Raw genomic sequence first — 22,029 nt, 5'->3', positions numbered from 1 at the left:
AGGAGTACTAATCTTGAACCAATTTGGCCCCATCATTCTGGATGTAAATCTGCACATGACAACTGTATAAAAATTCTAATGCTGTTATGGTCCTTCTTAATATGATACAGGCTAGAAATATAAACGTGTCATACATGGGCAGATATCATAGCTGAGGTATAATCGCCTTAAAATAAGTATACTCCAGCGTGATGAAGCATTGTCTCTTGCATGATAAAAAGAATGAGAAATAATTTTATTATTATACAGGATTTATATAGTGCAAACAGTTTACACAGCGCTTTACAATGTAGAGGGTGACATCACAATTGAGTTAAGTACATAAGGAATATCTTGTGGATCTAAAGGTCCTTTTTTATGAATCTTAATTTTTCTTCTTGAATAAGTGGAAGAGATTTTTCCTCAAAATGTGACTGATTATTATTACTTGATCTGGTATCATCTCTAGAAGGCATTACCTGTGTGCATGCTTAAACCTCCCCACTGTCCGATTTTTCATCAGTTGTATAAAAAAAAAATGTACAAGAACCCTGTCTAATGGTATGGCTAGCCTTATGCCGCGTTCACAGGATAGGTTAAACCGATGAGAATGGTCGGACCATTTTCATCGGTCAAAACCGACCGTGTGTGGACGCTATTGGTTATTTAACCATTGGTTAAAAAAAGCCAACTTGTTTTAAATTTAACCAATGGATTCCTAACCGATAGAAAAAAAAACGATCGTTAGTAGGCACGACCATCCGTTAAAAATCCATGCATGCTCAGAATCAAGTCGACGCATGCTTGGAAGCATTGAACTTCGTTTTTTTTCAGCACGCCGTTGTGTTTTACGCCACCGCGTTCTGACACGATCGTTTTTTTAACCAATGGTGTGTAGGCGCGCGGACCATCAGTCAGCTTCATCGGTTAACCAATGAAATCGGTCCGTTATCATCGTATGGACTGATCGTGTGTACGTGGCATTAGGTGGTGTTTTCCCAATATTTCGAATTATGTTTTTTTATGACTGAATGGTTTGGAAGAGAAGGCATATACTGTATACATGGTTTAATCCAGCAAACTCTTTTTTGCAGGGACTTTTTTGGAAGCAATCCCTTGATCTCAAGACCCTCCTTAGCCCCCAGCAGAGTTCTTTCCATGTAAATGCTAAAAGCTTCTTATCTGTGAGCTCAGAGCTCATCAGCATAAGTATCCAATCTGCCTATTTTCTCAACTGTACACTGATTGTAAGCTTGCAATGATCCTCCTTGCTTGGCATTTCCTGCTTTCCACAAAGATTTTCTTAATATGGAAGGTAACACATTGCACAAATCAAGTAACTGTGCCAGGGGATGTCTCTTCGCCCTCCCAAAAATCCACCATTTATTACAGGAGGTTACTTAATAAGAGTCATTAATGATAATGTCCAGTAAACTCATATGTTAATGACTACAACCCCTGGAGCTTGTGAATAATTAGCTAAAAATTCTTGAATCTACCCGCAAGTACCTGAGACCTGAGGGGGGATACTTGTGTGAGTCGAATATAATTATATATTTCTCTGTGCTCTCAACTTCCAGTGCATTTTTGTACTGATCAAATATATTTTGGCTAAAAACGATTACTGAGCAAAATGTCACATTATTACAATGGTGACCTTTGTACAAGCCGATGTACTCTGCCTTTCCTTATATATACTGTTTTTTGTACAAAAGGTTTTCCCATATTCCATATTATCTGCAACATGTGTGCTTATTTTTTTATTTGGGGGGCTATTTGGTTCTCGACCATGAACTGTTGTAATTTAGAGAGAATGAGGGCGATCAGTTCCACTTAGATAACCACAAGGCAATAAACCCCCCTCCCTCCCCAGGCTAGGGCTGACCTTAGGGCTTGAACTGTGTAATCACATGACCAGCTCGTAAACTGACCTAAGAGAGGAAGGGTCCCTGTCCTTTCCAGTCCTCATAGTCAGAATAGGCAATTCAAGCAACAGGAGAGTGCCCATCATGCTGCTGGTTTCATTGTAATATTCTCAGCTCCATGGCAGCAACCAAGCTCAGTCGTACAGGCATGAGATGGACACATGGGAAGGTATGTACTCCATATTGTACATCAGGGTGTAGAAGCCATTGTGGCTAATCAGGGAAAGGTTGATGCCTGGTGGATTTAACTAGTTTTCTCTGGAATGTCCTTATCTATAAACACAGGCAGACAGTTTGTATATGTGTGTGTGTGTTATTTGCCTATTTAAGCATTTTGTTACCATTTTACATTTTGATTTATTTATTTTATTTAAAACCGTATTTGAGAAGCAATTTAAAAAAAAGTTAAAAGTTAAAAACATACATTTTGAAATGTTATTTTAAAATGACTAATATATATATATATGTATGTATGTATGTATGTATGTATGTATGTGTGTGTGTGTATATATATATATATATATATATATATATATATATCCATTTGTGCTAAAATTTGTTTAATTTTACCTAAAATACTGTTATTTAGTTGTATTTTTTTGATGAAGACATTCAATTGGGGTAATTTTAAATTGCTCATACAAATGTAGGAAAACAGTAGTAACCATGAACTAATTTTTTATTCCATGCTATACATCCTATATTGTGACTTAATAGTTAAAAAACTGCAAATCCTTTTAATTTATTATTGATAGTAAGTGGAGGCGGGTCAACATTGCAGTAGTAAGCAACATTACAATTACAGATCACATGGACAAGAGTACTGCTTTCAGTTTCGCAACTGAGGGAGGAAATTTTGTAAAGTTAAACCTTATTAGCTCATATGGGTCAGGAATGTGTTGCGCCACCCCTGACAAGTACTGGTCAATAGGGTGAGCTTGAGGTTACCACCACATCCGGGTCAAAGCTGTAGCGTTTCTGTAAATGTTGTTTTCATCTGAATACAGAGTGTGTGTGTGTGATTGGATATATATATATATATATATATATATATATATATATATATATATATATATCTATCTATCTATCTATCTATCTATCTATCTATCTATCTATCTATCTATATATATATATATATATATATATATATATATATCTGTGTATGTATGTATATATATAATCTATAGATAGACATACTCTCTATATATTTTTATATATATAGATATAGAGAGAGATGGAAATATATATAATTTTATTTACTATTGATTCTTATTTACTGTACAATTTTTAGAAATGGTATCTCTTATTATGACTTGAAGGTCTATTGTTTTTTAATGGATCCTGTGTAGAAAGGAGCAGAAGTTGTGCATGTACTTCAGAATATGGCATCACTTAAGTGGTAATATTGTATTCATGCACGGGGGAGGGTGTTCCTATGTCACATTAGTTTGCGACAGCTGAGCACAAGGGTGTCAGGATTTACAAACAGCTGTGAATGAAAGCCGTCTTTAATGAGAGATTTGTGTTTAGACAATGCCATGGTCTCCATGTTTGTGTTTATATAAGCATATATATGCAATTTGGAGTATGTGTGTGGTTTAATAAATATATATATATATATATATATATATATATATATATACACACATTTGTAAATGTTATCTATGCGTCTGTATTGTTATCTAGAGAAATTTACTTTAAGTTGAGACCCAAAGTTCCCATGTGTTGTTATACTGCAATCTCTAGTTGTATGGTTGACATTGTTCATTGTTGATTCAATAGAAGTACGTGAAGCGGAATTCCACTCAAAAGTTGAACTCCTGCTTTAAGGTATTCTGACGCATGTCATTTTTTTGGGGGGGTGGAGGTGGGTACCTAGTTTTGACAGGTAATCGGCTCCCGCTTCTGCCCACGCCACCTGGGCAACTCCTCCTCTCCCCCTCCCTGCAATCATCTGGGACACGTCATGGGTCCCAGATGATTGCCCAACCATTCAGGATGCACAGTGCTACTCGGACCCGGCTGTGAAGCCACAAGCTGTCAGTCGGGGGCCCACACTTCCAATGCTGGGGAGTGGCGGGGGAGAGAATGGAGGCTTCGGGCGGCAGCATCGCTGGCCCATGGGACAGGTGAGTGTGTGTTTATTAAAAGTCAGCAGCTACACTTTTTGTAGCTGCTGACTGCTTAAAGTGGAGTTTCCATCCCAAAATATTTTTTCATTATTGTGCTCATTAGACCTAAAAAAGTAAAAAAAAAAAAAAAAAAATGTTTTTTACTCATCTGGAAATGCCTGTTGCTATGCAGTCCCACAAAATCTGCCTTTGAAATCACGTACGATTCTGACATCATCTCCCTCTAATGCTCCTGGGAAATGTTTGTCATCATTTCCCAGGATGCAGTGCGCTGTCCAATTATCACTCCCCATCCAAAAATTCCAGGAAGTAAGTGCTTGTATGCTTCACAATGCCCACAAGCAAAATGACAACGGTGTAGACATAGTTTTATAAACGATCTTTTTTGAATATCTATGCGGATCGGCGGCGGATTGTAAAATAGTAAGTGACCAGATTTATATTAGAAAAACGCAGGATGAAAGGACATACATTTAAAAAATGCTAATTGTGGTTGGAACTCCGCTTTAATAAACCTGGGTCCAGCCAGCTGGAACTTGGTTTTAAAATATCTTCCTAATGTAGCCATGTCCCCGTAGGGGTTGCTGAAAGTTGTGGTTCACCCGTCACCCTGCCCAGCTCAACGTCCATCTTACAGTCACTCAGTAACACAGACCAGTATAGCTTGTTTTGTTTTATTGAGGAGATTAAACTTGGATGAGTATTGGGGTATTATGGGATGCCCAAGATTTCAGAACAAACAATTGTGAATTGTAGATCATCAATTGGGACTACTATGTACACATATACCTCAATCTTCTCTCCAGCACTTCACTTGCTGCAAACTGTTCCTTCACCAGCACTTCCCTTGCTTAAGACTATTACTACTCGGACCAGCTAGCACCGCATGGGTAGGCCGGACGCTACTTCTGCCAGGCCTCGCTGAACTGCCTTTTGCGGGCAGGGCCCCCTGGCCCCTGTGGTGTAGAATAGTTCAGGTGATAGCTATCCTCTGCTCAGCTACCACTCCCAGATGGCTCTCTTCAGGCCCTGCCATCCAGCTTGGCTGCAAAAAAAACTTTTCACTGCCCTTCTCTACAGTCCTTGCTCCACTGGTTCTGCAGGCATCTCTCAAACTGCAATCTCCCAGTTCTCTCAGGCGTGCCTCCCCAGTCCTCCCGACTGTGCTCACTCACCAGCCCTCCTTGCTGACTCTTAAAGTGTTCTCTCCCGCTGCCCCCCAGCCCGGGGTCACCCCCACCACAGACCGGGGTGCTCTCCGTGGGCCCGACAGCCTCCACACCCTCTCACTCCAGCTCTTCCACCCGACAACTCCTCCCCAGCTGGGCTGACCACAGGTATTTAAGGAGGCCTGCCAATCCACATTGGGGATTGGTCAAGGCTCCCTAGATACCTCAGGCAGCTCCACCTCTCCTCCTCTCCTTCCAGGACCTTCTTCTAGAAGAAAGGGGGAGGTGATGGTGATTCCACCTGTCAGTCACCCAACTCTCTCCCTGATTAATAATACTAATTAACCTAATAATCACTGTATCAGTATGGAGGCCTGAGCTTTCTGAGACTTAAATCCTGTCTGTTTAATTTCAATGCAGATGGAATGGTTTGAATTATTATTATTATACAGGACCAGGCCCGGATTGGCCATAGGGCAAACCGGGCACATGCCCGGTGGGCCGCGGCCGCTAGGGCCACCAGGCTGCAAGTCCTCGCAGGGCCCAAGAGAGCTGGGCTGCTCTTTAAGCCCGCGTCACTCAGCTAGCCTCTCCGCCTGCCCGGCTGTCAGCTAAACTCGGCCATTGTCGCCGGGAGGACGGAACCAAAGGGGGAGGAGCTAGATGAGACACCTATGATACGGCCACCCGTATTGGTCATCGGTCGGTGCCGGGGGCGTAACTAAGAATGGGGAGGAGCTAGAGCTGCTGTGTCCTGTCGAGAAAGGTCCCACAGTGCCCGGCGGAAAATGCCCGCCTTGTACTGCACAGGATGACAAAAACGGTGAGTACAGCCCCCCTGTAACCTGGATAAAAGGAGCAGTGGGGGCTGCTGCATATAGAACAATCATTCTCTCCATCTTCCTCCTGCAGGTCTCGGAATGCTTGTGAGAGGTAGAGGAGAAGCAGGCATTCCGAGACTGCCATCTTGGCTTTAGTGATGCCATTAATAGCCAATCACAATATATTGCAAATTTTTCAAACACTGAGGTTGATTTACTAAAGAAGTTGAGTATTTGCTCAAAATATTGTGTGAATATCCAGTTGCGTGAAAAGAAAATTCCTGTTCACTTTGAATAGCCAATCATGTGCAGATATTTTTATATATACATTTTTTACAGGTACTTGTATATCGCTGTCAATTTATGCAGCACTTCACATATATATTGTAGGAGCTTATATTCTAAGGTCCTCAACTCGCATACATACAAGGGCAAAATTTGGACAGGATACAATTAACCTACCAGCATGTTTTTGGAGTGTGGGACAAAAATTAAGTACCCAGAGGAAACCTATGTAGGCACAGGGAGAACATGCAAACTCCAGGCAGGTAGTGTCATGGTTGGTATTCGAACTAGCAACCCTAGTGCTTGCTGCTAGGTGGAAGTGATAGCCACTATGCTGCCCTTTTTCACATAATCGTGTAATTGAAGTGAATAGTCACACAATTTTTGGGTGAAGATTCTTAACTTCTTAAGTAAATTGGCTTCATTACACTTTTACGCTTCACGTTTGTAGTTAAATTAAACATTAAAGAGACGACGAGTAAATCTAGGCAATATTACTATTATTTTTTATATGCATTTACACTTATTCTCGGAGCATACCTACTGTATCTATTCCCTTTTCAGATACCCCAAGTTCTGAAGGTAGACATAATGCCGATTGCCAAAACTGGCCATATTGGGTGAATGGAATTTGATATTTAGGTCTACCCAATGTTGTTTTTTCAGCTACAGACAGAAGTATCTTTCTAATTTAAAGATGGCATGCTTACAATACAATTTTTAAATTTCAGATTTTTACAAGTTTACAAATATTGCCACCTCTAATGTCAATCCACTGACTTTTTTCTTTTTTTTTTTTGCAGTTAACGTTACATTTTCAAAATGAGCTTTCAGGGTGTATTTCCCACTTCTAAGTTCTAGGCAGTACTTGAGTACTGCTAGACTTTAGAAGGATATACACAACCCAAAAGTTTGTCCTGAGAAAATAAATGTTAGAGTGCAAATAAAAAAAACAACCATGGACAGTACATAAATATCAACAAGGTTTGTTTTAACACATTTTATTATATATATATATATATATTTTTTATATTTTAATCAGCGATAAACTGTATTAAATGCGTGTAGATGAAAGTGCACATAAAAACAGATCGTAAGTAAGATATAGGAAAATGCACCTAAAACGTATTTTTGTTTTACATTAAGAACTGTATATGGTTCCTCACATCTGCATTTATATACTGGATGGAGGTACAAGCTAAAGCTGCTTCAAATGTGTGTTTTTTGGCCAACCAAAGGCACACCAACTTTAAATTAAAGTGCAAAGAACCAAATATTTCACCACCCAAAATGGTGTTGTGACGTGTTTGGGGAAATACTGTTTTCTCTTTTGTTAGAGAGACAAATTTTTTGAATAATTGGTCTCAGCGTGCTTGAAGACCAATTACTCAAGTAAGCACTCTAGGTGCTAGTTTCTCTGTTTTGACCCAAACTACACATTTATAACAATTATGCCTAAATTCATGAAATCACTAGAAAAAAATCTGTCACTGCTTGGCTATTCTTTGACTAACTTTATTAACTACTTGTCAGCTATTCCGTGTGACAATGGTATTATTTGTCCGAAACTCAAATCCCCATGACATTGTACTTTGTTTGTATTCAGGCTTATCCCTGTTGTGCTTTCTATACTCAACTAAATGCACTGTTAACTTTGTGGTGGATGTGTAGTCTAATGCCAAATATTCAGGACACCCTGGGTAGCCTTGTGTAAAAAGGATCCTGGAAAATCAATTATTGGATGAGTTCCTTTTTTTCTGTTCTTTTTTTCAGTTATGCATCACTTGATGGCTTCATCTGATGGGAGGGGTCAGCCAAATTCAGCAAAATCCAATCTTTCAGCACAAGGGTTACTGTGCAGGAAGTCCACACTGCTGAGGGGGTGGGTGGTTTCACAATATGTGTCTGTTGGGGGAGGTGGATTTCAGCATCTGTAAGGGATCAATAAGTGACAAGACCCCTTCAGCCTTTTGTGTTTACCTTTTAATTGAGTGTAATCATTTTCCAGGGTTACCAGCAGAAGGGTCAGAAATCAGATCAGGCTATTTGACTATTTTTCCAGTAACCACCGTTTTCAGACTGGTAGAGATCCAGTTCTGTTGTTTTTTTTAGCACTGAAGAACACTGCAATCTTTTGAAGCCTAAAATTGTAACACTACCTGTAATGTCTTATTTTGGGTCAAACCATTTGATCGCTTTTAGTATCACGTGCGTTTTCTGCATATTTTAGGGATTGTAGGGTAGCCTATTCCATATGCAAAGTTACCATATTTTTGGCATGTCGCAATGCCTCCTCAAACTGTTTTTGTAAAGATCCCTTTACTATACATGTACAGCGTAAAGGTCTGGTAAAGCTAATTGATTGATTTGAAGGTGTTCAGATGTAGTACCGTAGTTGCCTGTCTAAGCTGCTCATCTATATCAGCCCAATGAAGTTGCATTGTATAGTAAAGCTTACCATATATGGTCATATGTTCTATAGTGCTATGATGTATTGTAATAATTGCAGTGTTAAAAACATCTATAAAAGCGTTCTTATAAAAGGACTTCTGATTCTTCATTTGGAAAGAGTAGACTTGTTTTAACACTTTATCTGACCTGAATATCAACTGTAAATCATATATCAGATAAAGCTGGCCATACACTGTTTGAATTTCACTGGCTCGGCTGAAATTCGAGCAGTGTATAGCCCTGCTGGCATCGCTTTGTTCGACAGAAATCAATTGTTGGCACCACTTTTGGCAAAAGAAGCCTATCGGAAATTTGTCCACCAAACAGTGCCCGCATCCAAGCAGAAGCAGCCACTGGTTGGGTATTCTGGCAGTCGGTGGCCGTATTGGGGGATTTGTCACAGTGTTGGCATGAATGGTGGAATTTATAGATATATTTTGTTCAGCCTGCAGGCTGAGTGAAATAAAATCTACAAGTGTAAAGACAATATAAGAAAATTTGATGATTTATGTTAGCCAATTTTAGCTTTATCATCATAGCACAATAGAGAAATGTCCAAAATGCATGGAAGTTAAACTTAAAACTGAGTTTGACCTCCTTCACATATTACTGTAATACAGTCAGAAGTCAGGCTGCATATAAAGCAATAAATATGCTTGTCTTTATTTTAGCTGCTAGGTGCTTCAGCAATCATTAATATTTACTGTACTGGTAGTATGTAAAAGAGTCAGACTACTGCTCTCACACACAAAATTGCGGTTGGATTCCATCTGCACACTGCTCTTATCTACAGTGCTCTCTCCCCCTGAACAGTGCTCTTGGTTGAAGCAGTGTTCAGGGGAGTATGCCACACCGCTTCTTGAATGTGAGAGCAGCACACTGATTCTCTTGCATGCTGCCAGCTATAAATAAATATGGTTTAGCCCATGTCACATCGGGCCGTTTTGACATGTCAAATCGCTGCCTATTTCCGGCAACGTGATACCGACTTTGTGGTGCAGGCCGCTCAGCACAGATTCCCAAAGTAGTTCCTGCACTACTTCTGGTGACTTCGGGGGCAATTTAAATAGACATCTGTGCATGAACCTGTACAGACGTCTTCCAAATCGCCCCCAAAGTTGGACTGAAATGCCGGTTTGAAATAGTGTGAGTTCAGCTGAACTCGTACAACTTCAAACCGGCCCTCAGTCTGAACGTGGGCTTAATTTGCCTTTAAGATTGCCACACCTGACAGTTATATTTATACAACTGCTGTTACTTTGCATTAAGTCAGGTTATTACCGGTACTACTTTGCAGTAATTTAGTATTTTTGATTTTAGTGCATTCATAGACAATTGTATTAACATTTGAGTCATTTTGATTTGATGTGTTTGTGGATACTCTCCGACATGAACAGCAATTTCAGCTAATTGATTTTTAGAAAAAAATACTTTTGTAACATATTTGTGACATGATATGACGTCCTCTGTGCACATAAAGGGTTTGATTTACTAAAACTGGAGCATGCAAAATCATTTGCAGATGTGCATGGAAACCAATCAGAAAATTAAGTGAATTCTCCACAATCTTCAAACAGATTGCAAAAAACACTGGGCTTATAACCCTCACTTGAAAAAGTGTTCAGTTCAAAATGAAAAAAAAAAAAGTTTTGCCGCCTTGAGGCGATTTAGTTTGCATTTGTTATCACTATATTAGTTACTCACTCACACTGTACTGTACTGTTTACCTAAAAAAACTGGTGTTGGAGGTGTCTGACTGCACCCCTTCTTGTCTACACAATAAACTAGCAATTTGATATCTATGGTGAGTGTAACACCCTGCTTACAAGCTATGGATTGCTTGTATGACTTCTACTGCAGTTAATGTACATACAAGATATGCGATAGATGATATTTCAAAGAACATATTGTTTGCATGTTACCAACAAAAATTCTATAGAGAACTGTGATCATGTTTTTAGAACACTAAATTAGAAGGCCATGACGAAATTAACCAGTTAAACACTTGTATGAGCACACATCTCATACTAGAAGTGAGTACACTGCCAAATATTGTGGCTTCCCATAGTTCTTTATCGGGCAAGCTGGCTAAGGCTGCACATAGATTTTGATGAGATTTTCTGCCTGACTAAATTCCTTGCACCACCAATGGTTGTTTGCTAAAAAAAAATATTTTCTCTGCTATAATTCCCTTTCCAATGTAAAAATTAACTTTTTTCAAACAAATCTTTAGTTTATCAGCCAGGTCAGGGATAAGATTGCACTGATCATTGTTGGTGAGAGGTCTGTTCATCTATAGTGATTATACCTGGTTGGTGTGTGCAGTCGTAAACTAAATAAACAATCTCTGTGGGCTTCAAGTAATCTACACACTTGATCCAATTAGCAAACAACAAAATTATGTCTTTTAGTTTGCCTACTTTTTTTTTTTATTATTATTACATCATTACAGTCCTTACATTTGGAAAGAGGACAGACTGCATCAAGTTCGGTCTCTGCCAAATCTGAGCTGCCCAAAGCCCGTAGGCACAATTCCCTGGATCAAAATATTTCTCTTTGACCATAGGAATGATAAACTTCGATATTATAAGTTGCAAGAAAATCCTTCAGTCCTTTTTTAAATTTCATTTCTGTTATTGCTAACCTCATATAGTAAAGAATCCCAGTCTAAGCATGCCTACTATACAAACCTTTTATTAAACTAGTGGGATAATCTTTTTTAACTGAAACTGATGCCCCTTTATCCTTTGTACAGTCTTTGCAATAAAAAGTATGTTTACCAAATCTAACTTTTCTGAATATTTCACTATATAAAAGATTTTCCATCCATTTTTATTTTAGTTGTCTGTGAACCCTCTTTAAAAATCCTATGTCCTTTTCACAATGTGACATTGCAATTTGGCCCTATATTATTAATCTTTCAAATTATTTATACAATGGCAGGCCTCTTTTTATCACCATATGCTTTTATATCTCTTTTTATACACCTTAAAATTTTGTTCACTTTTGCAGCTGCTGCTTGATGCCTCAATAGAGTTTTGTTGCTTAGCTTATTAAAGCGAAGTCAAAAGTGGAACCTCTGCTTATCTGTCTCCTTCCCACCTCCAGTGCCACATTTGGCACCTTTCTGGGGGGAGGGGTAACGGGTACTTGTTTTTGACAGATACCCTTCCCCACTTCTGGGAGACAGCGCTGCAGTGCGATCCCTTGGAAGGTAGGAGGAATAGTATTCCATCATTGGTATCAGAGGAAGAACTATTGCCCTCTTGTTGGCTGTCAGTGGGAGGAATAGTGCCTCATATCAGTGGGAGAAATAGTGCCCCATTGGCCATGATATAGGCAGCAAAGGGCCACCCTCGGGCCGCAGTTTGGAGAACCCCTGCACTATTTCCTGTGAGTGGGTACTGCTGTGTCAAAGTATTCAGAGCCTGCCTTCTGAACTACATTGGTGCTTAGATGAGGAGTTTCAGGCATCAATAGCAGACAGCAAGGTATCCTGGGATATATTGCATTGTTAAAAATATCTATTTTTGGTATTGCTATTACGATGCTGATGTTATAAAAATGAAAGTGTATGTAGTGACCATAGATCTTATTTAGCTATTCCCAAGACTTCTACCTCTGTTTTGCCCATCTGTATACCATTTATTAAATGGGGGTTTCTGCTATTCCTCTGACCTAAGTGCACAACGTTAATTATAATTTTTTCAAGCTACTTGTAATGCCAGCCCTCTGCTAAATTTTAATAATTCTATAATGTGTAATGAGCAAAAATGGCTACTAATATGTACTTTATCCCCCTCAACATTGTTCTCAGTGTTAACCACTGTTAACCTCCAATTTTTTACCATAGGTTCCATTAAAGCCCTTCTTCAGGCAAAAAAACAAAAAACAAAACTGGCATGTGTGCGAGGACCATCAAGTTTTGCAGGTGATAGTTATCCTTCTGGATTTCACTGAGGCATGAAATGTGTGGGGTAATATTGCCAGCCTCTTCTAAGAATGCTAGTTGCCTGACTGTGTCTATAGGAAATTTATAGGCAAAACTTTTTTGGATAGAGCAAGGGAGGGTAATAACCCCTGTCTCAATTTTTTTTCATTATCTGTGTCCCATTACAGAGATTTCCCTTCACTTCCTGTCCCGTAGCCAAACAGAAAGTGAGAGAAAATCCCTTTGAAATGAGGGAATTCCTTGGGGACTTCTAGGTCACCACAACTAGTGTCCCAATTGGAAAATGTCCCCTCTATTACTTTTCTGGGGACAACTCAAAATATGGGATTTTCTTTTACTTTCACTTTCAATGATCATGGTAAACAGGACAATTATAGAGGGTGAATCTCCCTCACAGGGGTAGAGACCGCAATAAAAACCTAGTAGGTGTTCTAATCTCTCTCCACTCTATCCAAAACTTAAAAAAAAAAAAATCTTTTAGTTACAATTTATGCCCCTTTCACACTACCGTAACTTCAAAGTCACGTGATTTTGCAACGATTTCAGGGAATGCCTGTGTAACTTGCATCAAAGTTGGACCAAAGTAGTGCAGGAACTACTTTGAAGTAGTCACGACTTAAAGTTGTACTAATATGAATGGCTGTCATTGGAAATCATAGGGAACGACTTGTCATGCTACTTTTCAGTCCCAAATTGTGGGACAAGTCGTACAAGTGTGAAAGTGGCCTTAAGTTTATTTCTGTCAGTCTTGGGAAAGGCATGCTGCAAATAGAGAAATATCAGAATGCCCCTCTACTTGTTTTTGGTCAGGGACTCAGTAGGTATTGAACATGAGACATTAGCTTGACAGCCAGGCAGCTAACATTATCAGAAAAAGAGCAATGGCAGCCTAGATATTTCCCAGAGTTATTTAACCTCTTGCTGACCCTGTAACAAATATGTCTCGGCAATAAAAGTGGGCGTTTACACCTACCCACTGCAAATATTCATTCATTTTGGCAGGAGATTGTGTGTGGACAGTGCGCTCCCAGAACACTTTTTTTCTGAAATGACTGTTTACAGGGTATATAGACATAATAGTTAACTGATTCCTTTTTAAAAATGATTAAAAATAGATAAAAATCAATCATATAATGTACCTGCAGTTTCTAGTTTCGTTTTTGCATGTTGTTTCCTGCTTCTGTGATGTACAGAGCCAATACAGGGCAGTGATGGTTTGGAAAACGAAACTGATTGGTGCTGTGGGGTTTTAATCACACCTCCTTGATTAGTGACCACAGAGAGAAAGCTCCCAGTACTGTGGTCATCAGGAAACAGACAACCAGGAAGTGTGGAGATCAGAGAAGAATTGGAGCAACTTGAGAGCAAAAACGAACAATGAGGACATGAAAACAGCACTGCATTAACGTAAAGGAAGCTATTAAGATAAAAAAAAAAATTCCTTTACAAACCCTTTAAGTGCAGATGTCACATGATAAATAAGCTTTCCCACCTCCTGGGCATTAACACCACCTTCCAAGGGCCCTCAGATGGGTTTTAAGTTTTTAATGTATGTTGTTTTAGTTCTCTTTAGCCTCCTGCATAGCATTGCAAAATAATTTATTAAAATACATTTTTAAAGGGCAGGAGGATCAGCTAATATCACTTTCCTCACTAATAACACTAAGGCCCCTTACACACGACCGAACATGTCTGCTGAAACTGGTCCGCGGACCAGTTTCAGCAGACATGTTCGGTCTTCTGTACAGCCGAGCGGACAGGATTCCAGCGTACATTTGCCCGCCAGACCGTTTTCGAGCGGACAAATGTTTCTAAACATGTTTAGAAACATGCCCGCTGGAATCCTGCCCGTCGGACATGTTCGGTCGTCTGTACAGACTTACCGTACATGTCCGAGCGGCCGCCATCCCTCGCATGCGTCGAATGACTTTGACGCATGCGTGGAAGCATTAAACTGCCAGGGCCGCGCACGTCGCCGCATCATCGTCGCAACTCTTGTGTATGACCTGCTTTACAGTGGGGGTTTCTCTGAGTCATCTGGACATATATTGCATTTCCCAGTACTATTGTTAAAGGGCGGGGCCCATGGGCTTGAGCCCAGTCAAGCCCAATGGTAAGTCCAGCCCTGCCGGTAGTTATGCAATGCATACTAGCATATTGTGGCTTTGGCCTTGCAGGGGGAAACTACTGCTTTAAAGGGTCACTAAAGGAATTTTTTTTTTTGGCTAAATAGCTTCCTTTACCTTACTGCAGTCCTGGTTTCATGTCCTCATTGTTCGTTTTTGCTTTGATGTTGCTGTAATTCCTCTCTGTTCTGGACACTTCTGGGAGATTTCTCACTGTGGTCACTAATCAAGGAGGTGTGATTACTGTGTGTCTAAAACCCCTCAGCACCAATCCAGTTTTGTTTTACAAAGCATCACTGCCCTCTATTGGCTCTCTGGCTCTGTACATCAGAGAACCAGGAAACAACAGCAAAAACTAAACTAAACTGCAGGTACATTATATGATTGTTTTTTATCTATTTTTAATCATTTTTAAAAGGAATCAGTTAACTATTATGTCTCTATACCCTGTAAACAGTCATTTCAGCTAAAAAATTGTTTTCCTTTAGTGACCCTTTAAAACATGTTTTTAGTTACTGGAAGCTATAGAGGGAGTTATTCATGCAGTGTAGAGGCAGAGGAAAGTACAAGGAAGGCCTTTAGTGTATTAACACACTTTCATAGTTCTGTAAATAGACTGGTGGTGCCACAACACTGCAAAACTAGAACAAAAGTAGGAGTTTTACCCCCATGACTATGCAAGGTGACAGTGGTGAGTAATAAAGCTGACCATGCACTGTTTTTTTTTTCTTTTTCGTTCAGCCTAGGGGCTGGAACATATTCCGAGTGTGTATGGATCTCCCACTATATCTGTTATATTTGTACCTGTCTCTGATTGAATGTAGCCAATGTTTGGACAATTTTTTTCTCCTTGCTCCTTTGATTTTTTTAAATAATTATGTCAGGGTGGGTGTCAAAAGGCTTCTCACATAGTGTATTTCGCAAACTTGCATAGTGTATGGCCAGCTTGAGGTCACTTCTACTTGCGCATTTATGCGTGGTACAACAATGTGCATTATATGGACATTTCAACGTGTTGCCATTCATTTTTAATGCCAACTAATTGAGCTTACATGGAAAAATAAACTTGTCCAACCTTTAGTGCATGTGACACATAAAATTATTACTATGTGCTTTCACTTGTGGCACATTAGAGAAGAATATAAGGTAGGTACTTTTTGTGGTCCATGGATGGTGGACCATTTGAGTTTGAATAAGCATACTCAACACAGCATGCATTGACTTACCAAAAATGTATGTAAAAGTGTGAATAGGCATCCAGTTCCAATATATTTATTTTAACATTCTCCTCCTGAAGCTCTACCGTTATTTTATTTTTCTTCAGCATGTTAAAAGTACAAAATTATTTTCCTACTACACTAAATTATTTAATTGCCCCTATCCATAATAATGTAAGTAGATAGTTTAAATATATTTTGTTTTCTAGGTTGGCCACAAGCAGACAAATCTCTTTCCATATTTTCATAAAGATCTGCTCCTCCCTGTTTGAATTGCCTTATTGCCACGCTTTGACTTTTATCCTCAATTTGACTGGCATATTTAGGCAACCTAAACATAATAAAAGTATTGTTTACTAATGGTTAACATGCTGAAAAATGTCTTGTGTATAGCATGAGGCCTGAGCTACTTTGAAGTGGTTCATGAACATGTCGCTTAACTTGCATATATTGTCTGGCCTGGACATCTTTACCCATGTATGGCACTGATCTTCTCTTTGAAATGCTCTCTAGTATTGATCTTTAGTTAACATTCTATTTCCATATAACTATCCTCCAGCAAGTCTGCACTGATGTTTGTGTGCTACAGAATTTTAAGAAATTCCTTTCTAAAGTCTTAGAATATATTGTTTTGAAGTAAATTACATATAGTCTAATTCGCATAGCGAATATTTCCTGTATTATAAATTGTTACATGAAAATCTCCTCCAACCTACTGCTGCATGGCCACAACTTGACCCTAATCTGCCACAGCTGATCACAGGCTTGGGAAGAAGTAGAGGTTAGATTGACTGAGATCTGTAACCGTTTGTAGCATTCTAGTAGATAAAAATTATTATATTACGAACTCTTTAATTCTGATTAAGCATCACTGTTTTTATCATGTTTGATGCATTCTTTTAATTTACGTTATTTCTGTTTTATATTTATTGGATATTTGACTTGGAAAATATTATTTGGTCTGGGGATAAACCACTCCATATTATCTGGCCATGTGATATGTTTGAGCATACTAATCAATATCTGGATAGTGTTAAGGGTTAAGAGAAAATGTATGAATGATAAAAATCTGTTTTGTAATTCACTGAGTTAGCTCAATTTTAATAATTGAGAGTCTGATGATCATGAAATCATTTTCATCACTGTCAACTGAATGCATTTTAAATGCACATTTCTCTGTGCTGGGAATTAAAAATAAAGGAAGGTGGTAACACATTTCTTTATGATTGACATTTTATAATATCTCATAATGTGATGGACAGTTGACATTTTAAGAATTTTATTTAATGCATTAAGACACATATTGATTGTATGACCTTTAGCGATTGCTTGGTTAAACTCTGTGTTGGAAACATTTAAGAATGTCTAGTTTGTGTTGGTGATGTCACTGCAAAAATATATTGTATGAGAACATGGATGGAACCCCACTATGACCTTTGAAACAATGCCCCCTTTAATGTGTGGAGGGGGAGGGTTTACAGAGGGGAGGCCATAAAATTCTACAGGGTTCAAGATGAGGTTGAGTTGTAAGCTCTGTCATTTTCACACACTGCAACTGTGTTTGCTTTAGCACTTGTGCTGCAATGAAGTTGGCCTGCAGAGGCTGGACTAAAGATAAACTCCTGCTTTTGGTCACCACCACATGTTGTTGCCATAGTCCTTCACATATTTACTTTTCCCCTATGCTTATCACTTATTTTTTAATTATATCAGTAATAAAATCAGTGTGATCATAAAATATGTAAACTTTTTTTTCTGTTACACATTGTACATGCTTTTGAACCAAATCTTTAGTTCACACAATATTTCAGCTATATTATCAATTATTAGGTACCACCATTCGTTATCTTAAGCTCCAATTATATATACATGTAAAAAGTGAACTAACTTTATTAACATAAAAAAAGCAATGGAACACTCTATTTTGTGTGTCACACATTTTTGCAAGTGCTTTTCAGATTCATAAAGTCCATAAAATGTGATAACCTGTGAATGAATGCCCTGTCCACCGACTTGATGAATAAATTTGTCGCCTCCAGTGATTCCCCTCTACATAAAAAAAAGTGCTAAAATTCAGTGACCCCCCTGAAATATGAAGGTCTCGCAGGCTTTTTAACTCCCAGTTAAGATTTGTTCTCAGGATCACACAGAGCTTGGCACCATTCCCCAAAGAAGATGGGTATTATTCCCTTTTGGACAGACAGATTTCTGTCCTCCGGTCACACCCATTAGACCTCCCATTGGGTGAGATGTATGGCCGGCAAAGATACAACAAATACTAATATAATACGGTAAAAATGTATATCAATACCCTAAAAGTGTAACAAAAACTTCATTTTTCAGTAACGATACAGCGCCAATAACTCGTCAAATTACATCTCCGCTTCCACAAACATGCATAATGACATCAGAAGCTGAAAGAGCTGACGTTATTCAAGCCTGTGTATACAGTCCATCCATGATTAACTATTAACCTTTACTTGACCTCACTTTGTGTTTATTAAGTAGCCTACAGTTTCTAAGCTCAGCAACTCATCTTTACTTAAAGCGGTGGTTCACCCACAATAACAACATTCTGGCATTAAATTAAGCATAGTAGCGCAAGCTACAGTATGCCTTTATTTTTTGCCCCGTACTCACTGTGTAATCCTATAGTGAAGATTCCGGTTCCCCGCGGGGAATGGGCGTTCCTATCCAGAGGGAAGATGATTGACGGCCGGCTATGGCACGTCACGCTCCCCGAAGATAGCCGGAGTAGGTCTCGGCTCTTCACGGCGCTATACGGCGCCTGCGCACAGACTATGCGCAGGGGCCGTGAAGAGCCAAGTCCTATTTCGGCTATTTCCGGAGAAGCGTGACGCGCCAGAGCCGGCCGTCAATCATCTTCCCTCTGGATAGGAAAGCCCATTCCCCGCAGGGAGTCGGAATCTTCTCTATAGGATTACACAGTGAGTACGGGGCAAAAAAATAAAAATAAAGGCATACTGTAGCTTGCGCTACTATGCTTAATTTAATGCTAGAAAAAAAAAATTATAGGGTGAACCCCCTCTTTAAGTTCACTGGTTAATATCTAAAAATGTAACCCAAGGTTACTTTCTAGGACCTTTTCTTGCATTGCAAATACAATCGTGATTGTCCACAGCTATAATAATTTTGCCACTTTTAAAGTTATTTGCTTTACAAGTCCAATGTATTTATAAATATTCACTATAAAAAAAAAAGAGAGGGAAGCATGATGATGTTTTAAAAGCTTTTTTTTTATGAAGCAAATTTCCTTACTCTAGTTTTCTAGAACTCTTATGCTATACAGTAAAACCTTGGTTTGAGAGAAACTTGGTTTGAGAGCGAGACAAGCAAAATGTTTTAATACATTTTGCCTTGATATACAAGCGATGTCTTGATATAAAAGTAGCGTCAGGTCACAACTGAGTATAAAAGAGACGAGAGGAGCCTCTAAGTCAGGGATCCTCAAACTACGGCCCTCCAGCTGTTGTAGAACTACACTTCCCATGAGGCATTGTAACTCACAGACATGACTAGGCATGATGGGAATTGTAGTTCCTAAACAACTGGAGGGCCGTAGTTTGAAGACCCATGCTCTAAGTGTAGCAATATGGTTACATTTAATGAAGGTACAACATTTAACAACTTATTGCTACACTTGGAGGTGCCTCTCTTCTCTTTTACCCTGTAAAAAAATGCTTTGATATACAAGTGCTTTGGATTACAAGCATGTTTCTGGAACAAATTATGCTCACAAACCAAGGTTTTACTGTAACTTTTTTGTGTGTGTGAAAAAAATTACTATATCTTGTGTTTTTCCTCAATTGAGAAAATTAGAAAAGATTAGAATTTATTTTCTTCAGTTGATTTTTTTAAACGTGTGCCATGTGCAACACTGTCCACATGCAAAAAAAACTTCCTGAAAGGGAAAAAAGTATATATTTTTTGTTTGGGGGGGATTTTAAAGGTTCATGGTATTCCTATACAGTATATGATCTTTGGTTTGTTAGAATGGGTCTAAATATCCAGTGTAAAGTTAATAACGCACTACTGTGTGCCGGGGTGTAATGTGTTAGAAAAAAAATAGTACATGCACCATTTTGAGTTGCCCTAATGCACCACGTTAACAAGAGGCATAATACACAGTAACCATTAAGAAAACACTGTAAACACGGACTAAAATTATTCAATCATTATTACCTTGCTCACTAGGAATATTTTGTATCCATAAGTAGTGGTGAAAACTAGATCATGGTTTGTAGGCAGTCTTACCTTCAAAGCTATTCTTTTAATTTTGTAAAAAATAAAACATTGCATACTAATATCTCTTGCAGTGCACACTGCCGATCTGCACAATAGAAATAACCTAGAGGAAAAGATACAGAACCCTTCCAGGGGTGTAAATTTCCTGATTTGCTGTGCAATACATTTCCTTATGTTGCCCCCTCTGTCACCAGAAGACACAAAAGTGAAGTAGGGGGTCAAAGCATCTAACCAATCAGCATATGGGGGACCAGGAACCAGACACTTTCATTGTTAGATTCTGCAGGTTCTTCAGCCAGCGGTTCCCATCAATTACAGCAAAAATAGTGTAGTCAGCAGGACGGATGTGTTTTAAAGTGGTAGTAAACCTTCAAAGAAAAAAATGATTTAAGGAAGTGTCATAATGTGCTAGTATGTATACTGGCACATTATGAAGAACTTACCTTGAAACAAAGCCTTCCAGAGGAACATTGTCACAGCTGACAGGGCTTTACATCTTCACCCGGTCTTCCTTTCGGATTCGTGGGCTCCAGCCGCTTGAATGGGCAGGCCGCGATGACGTCACTCCCGCACTTGCTTGGGAGCTATGGCCATGGCACAGTGCTCCGAAAGAAACACATTTCTGCTTGACTGTAGGTAAAAAACACAAAGCAGAGTTCACTACCACTTTATATTTCTTCTTTACAGGTGCCTGTCATTTTTCATATCGGTTTTAGCGACGGAAATACTTTATAAAATGTTTTAGAACATATTTTTGCTTGTCTAAAGAGAAAGAGAGTCATTGTAGGCATTTGGGAGGGTCTAGTGATCTGTAAAAGCAGTTATCTTTCAAAAGCGCTCATAAGCAAAAACACGCTTAAACGTAGCATGTAAAAGTGGCAAAACTGATGTTTTTAAAAGTTGGTAGTAACCAACAGCTAGTAAGCTGTCAAGTGTCAGCGTTCAGAAGAAGTTTTAAAATGTCTTGTGTACATGAAGCCTTAGTAGTTCTTCAGCCAAATTGCATAAACTGTGACCAGCCTGCAGGTATGGTTCTTAAAGATGATTTCCAGGTATGGTATATTTTTACATAGTTACATTGGTCCAGTTTGGGCCAATGTAACTGTATACTCTAGGATAAAGGCCAAGGATAAATCCAAAGAAAGATCCAAGCTTACTCACCGACCAGCCCACTGACAACCGTATCAACCTATTTATCGCTATGCAAAAAGCAGGGGTTTGGTCAGGCAATGCACTGCAGCCATTGTGCTGGATGTTCAGTGTGCCCATGTACTTTTAAGAAGGGGTGGGCTCCCTTCAGTCCACCTGCCCTCCACCTATCCATTAGAATGCATGTGCCTCCATTGTGGAGTCAATCTTAAGCCAGGTTGCCGTGGTGAGGCTCTGTAGCTTGCGCATTTATTTGCAAGTGTGTACAGACTAAACCCCTGTTTTAACGCATACTTTTAGGTTGATTCAGTTGTCAGCAGCCTGGTCGATGAGTCATTTTTGATCTTTCCTTGGATTTATGCTCGACCTTGTTTATATCATATGCTGCCTTCCAATGCATCTTGCTGCAATGGTCAGTTATAGGTGGAGGCAGTGGACATCTTTTTTGTACTATGTATTTACTAAGCCTGGTTGATGCCCCTAGAAGCTGGAAATCACTGAAATGGACACCACTACTCCAGTGATCTCCACTCGCTTCTGAGTCCCATGTTGAGCAG

General features: G+C 39.2%; 1 protein-coding gene across 1 annotated transcript in view; it reads left to right on the top strand.

The window, feature by feature from the left end:
- The first annotated feature begins 1,777 nt into the window (after positions 1 to 1,777).
- The window catches only part of NR6A1 (nuclear receptor subfamily 6 group A member 1), a 119,007-nt gene continuing 98,755 nt past the window's right edge, over positions 1,778 to 22,029 (top strand). The window contains exon 1 of the mRNA XM_040324869.1: positions 1,778 to 2,073. Within this exon, the coding sequence (XP_040180803.1) occupies positions 2,058 to 2,073 (16 nt within the window). The 5' untranslated portion in view covers positions 1,778 to 2,057. The remainder of the gene's footprint in view (positions 2,074 to 22,029) is intronic.

Source organism: Rana temporaria, chromosome 9 (genome assembly GCF_905171775.1).
Source record: "Rana temporaria chromosome 9, aRanTem1.1, whole genome shotgun sequence".
Lineage (NCBI taxonomy): Eukaryota > Metazoa > Chordata > Amphibia > Anura > Ranidae > Rana > Rana temporaria.
The sequence above is the reverse complement of the archived record's forward strand: the minus strand, read 5'-3'. Positions and strand labels throughout refer to the sequence as shown.